The sequence below is a fragment of the Etheostoma spectabile genome, chromosome 21, assembly GCF_008692095.1.
Source record: "Etheostoma spectabile isolate EspeVRDwgs_2016 chromosome 21, UIUC_Espe_1.0, whole genome shotgun sequence".
Classification (NCBI taxonomy): Eukaryota; Metazoa; Chordata; class Actinopteri; order Perciformes; family Percidae; genus Etheostoma; species Etheostoma spectabile.
In genome coordinates this window covers 12,414,068-12,423,308 of record NC_045753.1, presented here as the reverse complement: position 1 = coordinate 12,423,308, position 9,241 = coordinate 12,414,068, and the positions used below count along the sequence as shown (strand labels likewise).

Sequence of the window (9,241 nt, the reverse complement as noted above, 5' to 3'; positions counted from 1 at the left end):
TCAATGACTTTTCCATGACTTTGATAAATAAGTCACAGCAGTTCCATGGCCTCAAAGCATTCTTCTTTCTAGTTTAAAAAAGTCATCAAGAGGCAGAAAAAGGGGTCACTTGTTGCTTGAACAGCTGAAAGCAATTTAATGTGTGAATAACATCTTTGAGATATTCCTATGAAGTGAACACTTCCTGATATCTCTTGAATCGCCCTGACTGCCTGGAACACTCATTAAATAAATTCAAAATGAGGACGAATGTCTTTTAAAGTTACGGACACTACAGTCTGGGACATTATACACTGGAGCTGTGAGCTTTCCAAATGAAAATGAGTCCTGTCTGCTATGTAGGTGCAGGAGATTTAATTCCATTAAAAGCAGTCTGTATTTACAGCTTTCCCCTGGGAGAAGCTAAAACAGGAGACAGAGAGAGGCTAAGTAGAGCAACCAGGCTGTCCTTACCGGCCCGTCCTCGTGAAACCTGTGCACACTCATCGGCTCCATCAGAGGGGGGTACGGGCTCAGATGCTCTGGAGGCTCCCAGGACGTCTCCCCAGACATCTGGTTGTAGAAGTATGGGCGACCGCTGGTCTCATCCACCAACTGCTCCCAGTCTGAGATCCACGCAGGGGGGGAGGCGAGGGAAGGAGAAAGGGTGGGTGACTGAGGAGGTGAGGGGGAACAAGGCGGCTCAGGTTCTGTGGGGGAGTCTAGATATGGGTTGTCCCAGGTGGTGCGCCCCGTGGTGGGGTGGTAGTAGTACTCCTGTCCACTTTCTTGATCAATGTGCGTCTCCCATCCCTCTGGGTCAAGGTAGGAAGGAGAGTAGGACGAAAGAGCCGAGGGGGGAGACTCGGAGATGCTTTGGCGAAGTTGCGCTACATTGACGTACACGGCTGAATGGAGTCTTTCATTCCCCACCTGTGAAAATGTCAAAAAATGAATGTGTAGAAACTCAAGGTTCTTCTATATAGAACAAGAACTAAAGATAAGTAAAGATTTAAACAAGTAAGTAACACAAGCTTGCAAATGACAATGTTTGGTGTGCTTGTACTTGTTTGTCAAGCAGTGTCAAGTACCAGGCTTCAGCCCACTGCTCTCAGTACTGAACAGCTCTTAGTAAGTCAGCCTTTTGCATCTTACAGAGCACAGGAAGTAGCCTACAGCTGAAAAAAAACACACTCACCACAGAGAGGTTCCTCCCATAATAATAATCATTACCTAACTTAACTCTCATTTTCAAAAACATCTACACACGTTTGTCAAAATGCCCATTGGTTGTGTCTATAATGGTCAAAGCAGACTAACATGCCAATCTGTAGGGTGTTTTGCTAAAATAGCCATGATGAATGCTAGATAATGAGAAAAAGATGAACTACCATACCAATGACAACATCTTGCCTCACAGGCCAACTGCGGGGGAACCAAAAAACTAGGTTAAACTTCACAACTATCATATGGCGTTGTCTTGCCCCACTGCAAAGCAGCTACCTTCACTAAAATGAATAAACGCGTTCAGCGTTTCAATGCTCTAATAAAAAAATGCATTTTTACTTTCTGTCTATTAGAGGGAAGCTTTTAAAAACCTCCATGTCATGTTACTTTCATGAACAGATCTCCACATGATTTGAACTTGGAGCATGTCATGCAAAAAGTCAGATCATCACAACTAATTTGCTTAAAGAACGTCCATTGCGAGTGAAACTCAGATGTGATGAAAGGCTGCCTCTGTCCTCAGCACTCTGAAACTGTGATGCAATGCAAAGTGTCACCATTACACTTCAAATGACCCCCAGCGGGATAAAGACAATGTGATATTTCTTTAAAGTTGTTTATGTCTCACCCGTACACCACTGAGACAACTATTCCTCACCGTGAGACTCCTGGGATCTACCGCCCTGCAGACTCTTTCATACGGCTTCATGGTGCCACAAAGAACCAACACTCTTTCCAACTCTAACTACCTCTTGTCTCTGAGCTAGTCTCATAGGCTATATTTATCGAGACGTGAGACCTGTGTGTGTCTAGGCTGCCTCTGTCTGCTAAATATGCAATCATAAAAAAAGAGACTTAGAGATGGCAACAGGCAGGGGCAGAAACTAAGTACATTTACTCCTGCACTGTACTTCCATTTTGAGGTACTTTACGTGAGTAGTTCAAAGTTATTCTACTTTATACTTCAATCCCACTACATTTTAGAAAAAAATATTGCACTTTTAACTGTACTAAATTGATTTAACAGCTGTAGTTACTTATTTAATCTAATTCAAAAATATAATGCTTTGTTCAGTACATAAAATCTACTCCTTTATAAATTCATTTTATTCCGTGATTACGTTTTTAAAGTGTTATTTTCTCATTGTCTATGCAACTCCACTTATTTCAAGTATTTTCTAAATAAATTCTTTTGCAGCAACCTGCCTTATTCTTTAAAGTTTTATTTTGCCATTTTGCATTTATTTTTGACGGGACAGCTGAAGATATGAAAGGGGAGAACGGCATGCAGCAAAGGGCCGCGGGTCAGAGTCAAACCCAGGCCCGCTGTGTTGAGGAATATCTATAGGAGGAATACCTCTTTATATGGGCACCCCCTCTACCAACTGAGCTATCTGGCCGCCAGCTGTTTTGCCTTTATTGATAGTTAAGCTGATTAGCAGGAAATGGACGAGAGAGAGGGGACGACAAGCAGCAAAGGGCCACCGGTCGGAGTTGAACCAGAGCCACTGCAGTCAGAACTTTAACCTTTGAATAAGAGCCACACACTCTAGCAGGTGAGGTACCAAGGCGCCCCGAAACCTGCCTGCCTTATTCAGATGCTCCTTTCAAGGGAATTTTAAACAAATTGATTTAAAATACAAACTGGTTGAATACAGTATTATTACTACAATGACAGATATATTTCACGTTTTTGGGAACATATGTAATAGAACTTAAATATTTACAAAATAGTTCTGTATGTAATCTTTTAAATGCAGGACTAGCTAGTAACGCAGACTATTTACATTGTGGAGTTGCTACTTTTATTCAAGTAAAAGGACCTGAATACTTGCACCACTTTGGCTGAGGAGCTCAGGCCATAAAAATAAAAGTGGTTTACGTGAATAAATCTTATAAGGGAAGCAGAGCACTTCCACATGATGGATTTCATGATCAGCTGTGGTTTCCATCTGTCTATTCAATGGTATCAATTTGTTGACTTCATTATTGATCTCAATCTAACCACGAGGCAAATGATGCGGACATCCAGACAACTGACCCCTAAACAGATTGATTCCAACAACACAACACGATTCCACAGAGATAGACAGAGGAAATGAAAGAGCTGCATCATTGATTTCTGAAATAGCTACACTGGAATGACCCATCCTACATGCAATAAAAGGAGAATTGTACATGCAGATGCATATTAACACAACAATGCCATGATGCTAAGGTGTGATAGATTAAAGTTTCTACACGTCTTGAGAAAGATCGCTGTGAAACATCGTCCAATAAACTAATACAGAGGTGACACGTGTGTGAGAATCTTATAGATATATATATCTATATATATATATATATAGATATATATATATATTAAATTAAACTGGCTCTGAGGTATAAAAGGATAAGCTTTGGTAGAAGATTTGTTGCTTCTGCCAAAGCGGGTCTGCTCATCAAGGTATGATAGACTTGTCATCACTTTGAAGGGAATACCATTGAATACTTGCATGCAAATTTATCAACCCAAGTACATTTCACCTAGTACACTACACTACTACAGTACAGGTTAGTACTCCACTTCACTTATTTGACAGTTACTTTTCAAGACTTTACGTACATAAATATTTCATTTTGTAAAATAGATTAAACAAGTTCCCACCTTTTTTTGACTAGTGACCCGTTACAAAACAAAATGCCTATTCATTGTTAGCAGTTCTACCAAAGAGACATTTTTCCTTAAACTTCCTAGATTGTTTTGTTAAAGGTTGTTCATAATATAATAAAAAAAATAAGATAGGAGAAGAGTCCAAAAAATGAATACAACCTTTCGGGAAACCCTGAAATAGTTGAAAAGTTTGTATAAAGAAGTTTAAAATGTTGCTCGCCTATTTATGCATCAGTAAGTGATGTCATACATATCACTCACAGGTGCTATTTTTCTGAAGGAATTCTTTCACTTGTGCTTTTACTGAAGTTAAAGGATACAAAAACTTCTTTCACCAGTGGTTCTATGTAAGTATCTTTGCGTTGTTTAGGGGGACTGTGACACTATCAACTTTACTGTCTACATGACAGAAATCATGTCTGTTGTCTTACCATAAAACAAAAAACTTTGAAGGGAAATTAACATTTCGAGCAACAATTTAAAATGTTTGTATTTTGACGCAGCTACGTACTAAATCTCTGTATCATATTACACATCATAACACTTGTTCTCTGGATTGGTCATAGCGTATATATAAAGAGTTTTCCCAACGTCTGACTGAGATATTAATTGACAGCAGATGTCAACAAACGAAACTGTCAAATTCAGACCTAAACCCATGACTACCAGCTTTCTTTCTGCTGCTTTCCGATGAAAATTACATGTTTGAGACTGAAGCCTGCGCCATGTTAACGCATACGAACACATGAACGAGTTCTTTAACTCCCAAACTAAAAATCTAAAACCAACATTCACAATGGACGAGCTTTGAAGCGACAGCGTTCAGCGGTCACTTCACAGTTATTGCCATTTTACTCAGTACAGGAAAAGAAACAAGTGCAGGGGGTGGTGTGTTTACCCAAAGCAGGAAGCAAGAGTGTCATCAAAACATATAAATCATATAAAGCACACTGACCACAGAGACTCAAATTTTACAATGTAGGAATAAAAGCTGCTTTGATGTCAGCGTGATCACGTACCTGAGGAACCACCGGCAGAGTCAAGCCCCGCTTGGCCCCGTTACGTGACCAAACCCTGGAGTACGTGTCCACCATGTTTATATTGTTCTATTTAAAGGATCCATATATCCAAATATACAAATGGACACCAAACTGAAGCGGCTGCAGCGTACGACCACGTTTCATCAACTTGTGATGGGAGAGAAGCAAAAGCACATTCATTAACACCTCGACGCACACATCCTTCTCTCGCAGCAGCTGTGACAGTTGCGGCCCAGATAGAAAGGAGAACTGTGAGCTCTGTTACAATAGCAGCAGGAAGGGGCTGTGTGAGGACTGGGTGAGATGTGTGTGTGTGTGTGTGTGCGTGTGTGTGTGTGTGTGTGTGTGTTTGTGTGTCATATACATGAATTCCTGTGCACAGGGTAGGGAGGTAAACGGTAACTGTCTGCGTGCCCTAAGAGCCAATGGCAGAAAGAGACAATGAAAACAAATAAGAGAAGAGGCTCTGATAGAGGGAGCAACATAAACTGTGCGGGTCCCTTCAACCTACTTCCTGCTTGTTCGCCCATATGATAAAAAAGGAAGACAGTTAATGGAAACATTTTTTTAAAAGAGTACCTGCCTTTTTAACCCTCATGTTGTCCTTGGGTGAAACTGACCCGTTTTCCTATATCAATGTTCTTTTTAATTACCCAAAATAACATGATTGATTCCACACAACGCTCTTTGGCAAGTACAGATCTTTATTTTCATCAATTTTGGGGTCTCTTATTCAATTTTATAGCATTTGTAGAATTTTTTTTTTAAGTGGTTCCAAAACAGTATTGAGTAAAAGTTGACATATTCCAGTCTGTGATTATCCATCAACATACATTATTTTAGTCAAAATAATTCATAATTTCTGCTTTTCTAACTCAAATATTAGGTATAATTTTCTATTAATGAGGTTTATTGACCATAAATTCCAAAACTAACTGTGTCACGTAGTGTAGAAAACGTCCAAAAAGTTACAAACACTTAAAAAAAAGGGACAAAAACATATGAAAAAGTTAAAAACCGATAAAAAGCGTCAACAAAAGTGTTGATTTTCAATTTTGACTAGAAGACAACACAAGGGTTAATCATTTTAATGTGTCAGCCCCTGTGTGGACATTAAGTATTGTTTGTTGATATCATCATAGCAATTGTACATATAGAAAAACGTATTTAATTTTTGAGTCTTAGGTCTTAGTTTGTCTATTTATTAAGTTATTTATTTTATCTTATGTATGTATTTATCTTTTTCTTTAGAGTTATTATTTCTTTTTTCGTAGCTTATGTTACTGTAAGTACCCTCGGATGTTGCCATGGAAGGTTTGGGGGGGGGGGGGGGGGGTATTTAAGTCTGAATGTGTCAATAGTGAACTGTCAAATTGTATTAACAAATTTAAAAATAAACTTTGTTAAAAAAATTTTTAAAAAGAGTACCTGCCTTTTACTTTAGGGTTATACTCAAAAGAAGACTATAGGGAACAAGAAAGCTATAAAAAGGTTTGTTTATGTTTTGCTCTAAAATGTACAGTACTCAACTGTAGTACTACAGCAGGTCACTCACACAATGATTGGAAAAGAAATGAAGCAATAATTCCCCATAATAACATGGGAGAACTGCTTTTGACCGGCTATTCTGATGAGACATCGTATTGTTTACTCTTGCCGAGTCCACGAGGCTTGAAACAGGAAGTCTGGTTTATGGGCCAATTGTTCAATCATCACTTCCTTCTACATGGTACAACATGAGCCTGTCTGCATGCAGCAGGCAGAGCACTTTGTGGCTGTATTTTTAGAGGTTTTTTGGGCTAGGATTAATCTCAAATTGGGTTTGAGGCCTGTGGGTACATCTATGTCAGTTGTTTCAGAAGTTCCAGTGTGTGTCACGGCTGTGGTGAATCAATACTTCCTGGAGCATCCAAAACATTACACATGCAGTAACTGGACAGAGTATAGTTTGCCATTCAAATGCGCTTTGGAAAAACCTCAAAAGAGATTATACTGTTGCGTCTGATTCTTGAGATTCTGGTGAAGGATGTATTTTACGTCCCTGCAGAGTTTTGTTTGTATTTAGTTCGTTGGACTTCTGACGACTGCGTTTAGATTTTGAGCAACAATCTCCAGCATGATTTCCATACTCAAGCACAGAGCTGACAACTCTCTGTCCTCAGCGATGCATGAAGCAGCAATCTGCTTGATTACTTAACCACATTAGAGCTCATCCAATCAAACAATGGAGTACCAAATTGGGGCCCAAATCACGCCACAAAGCACACAGTTGAGCTATTGAATCCATCTGGCTCCACCTCCTCTTACATCACACTCCTCACGGCCCAGAATCCAGGATAACTCCAGAAATGTCCAGCGTGGAACCCATCAGCTTATTGCATTCTCATCTTTGCACTTCAGGACAGGTTTGCATCCCGATGTGCAAAACCAGTAACCAAAATCTGTAGGTGGAGTGTTTTCTGTGTAGGAGGGGAAATGTCTAATACCAGATGTTGCAATGCTCTCTGATGCAGCTATATGGAAACTCCGCTCTTTTGCAAGGGTGCCACCTTGACGTTTGCAGGTGCAAGTAAATATCAACAGTCAGCATGCAAACAAACTGAAGATATTCAGGACTTCAGCTGTGATTTTTTGGTTCTTGGAAGCTTCTTCTCTGCACTAATAACTGCAACAAAGCACTATTGTAGTCAAAGTCGGGATATACTGAATGATAGGATCACTGTGATTAAGCACGTCATTACAACTGCACAAAAACATTTTTACAAATGACAGTGAAGACATTCCCGTGCATATGAGTCATGCAACTCTTGACAAAGCAAGCTTTATCACTACATTACTTTTTAAAATTATTATTGCAATGTGTCTAAGAGACACAAACTGTGTTTCTTGCTTTGCATGCTGGTGTGTGAGCCTTACTCGACAATCCCGTACCCAAACATATTCTTAAGCCTGCCTTTGCATCAGTTTGTGCCTCTCACGTATCACCATTATGTCTGAGTCACAGAGGTAAGCGTCAGTTTTTCTGAAAAATAAACATAACCAGCAATCTTGAAAAACCAAAAACCTCATTTAACAACACAGCCTTCTGTTTCCAGAATCATCGAAAGACTCTTCTGACCATCTGGATGAAAGAATGTTCAGTCTGTTGAACGATAAAGATTTTCAACCCATTCTCTGCTGCCTGGTTTAGGAAATAAAGCCGCCAACTTGAGAAGTGGCTTAAAAAGATATTTTTTTAATCATGCAAAAGAGTATTTTTTCCATCCTGATGGTTAAAAGAGTGTCGTAGGATTCTGGAAATACCTTCAGAACAACCATAAATGGTGTTAAACAACCATTTAGCGCTGTGACTCCAATGAAATGGTAATACAAGAGAGGCACAAACTATTACACTGTCACATCGTAAATTGGCTGCATACAGAACATTCACTTCAGCTGAAACGTGAACAAACCTGTGTGACTGCTTCTAGAAGCTCAACCAGAGACAGAATGAATCTCATTCTTGCAAGCTTTCTGGTTAAATACCAAAACACATCGTTGATCCCAGCTATACAATATGACTAACAAATGGTAAACATTTGGGGTGGGGGAAAAAAATTTGATCCAGCATCATATCGCATTATTTTCCGTGGCAATACTGTATCGATACACAAAAGCCAAGTATCAATCTATTATTATGTATTGGTCATTTTGTCTGCTTGACAATTAGAGCCTGACCGGTATATCAGCAGGCCGATATTATCGGCCAACATTAGGCATTTCTCGATTCAAAAAAAATAAAAATAATTCATTCATCATAATCATTTATGATGACAAATAAACAATTCTGATAAATTAATATTTAAAAAATAAAAACGGACTGTTAACCATGTTATGAGCGTTGGCGTTACATAGTTTGTCCACCAGAGGGCGCTCTACAGCGTCCCTGTTGGCAACACTGATTATTTTTTTGTTTGTTAATATGTTTTTGTTCAAAAGGACCTCAAGTTTCATATCTTAAGTTTGTATTTTTATACATTTTATTTATCAGAACTTCAATATATTTTCATGTTCCTCTGTTTTGACACTAAAACAAATCATATGATTTTAGTGAGAACTCTAAAGAACTCATAAATAACTACAAATAACTAATGTTAGGGAAATGTTTTGTAACGCCTTTCTGGATTTTTTTTTCCAATATACAGTAGGCTATATTAGCATATCAGATTTTTAAATAACCAAAATATTTGTATCGGTATCGGCCTTAAAAATCCTTTGTCGGTCGGGCTCTATCAACAATCCCATTGTGCGGCAATAAAATTTAAATGAAACAGAGAAATGTATCTTTTTAGATGAAATAGAT

At 38.9% G+C, this 9,241-nt stretch overlaps 1 protein-coding gene across 1 annotated transcript in view; it reads right to left on the bottom strand.

Annotated features, from left to right (window-relative positions):
• The window catches only part of arhgap27 (Rho GTPase activating protein 27), a 26,170-nt gene that overhangs the window by 11,344 nt on the left and 5,585 nt on the right, over positions 1-9,241 (bottom strand). The window contains exon 4 of the mRNA XM_032502951.1: positions 454-912. Within this exon, the coding sequence (XP_032358842.1) occupies positions 454-912 (459 nt within the window). The remainder of the gene's footprint in view (positions 1-453; positions 913-9,241) is intronic.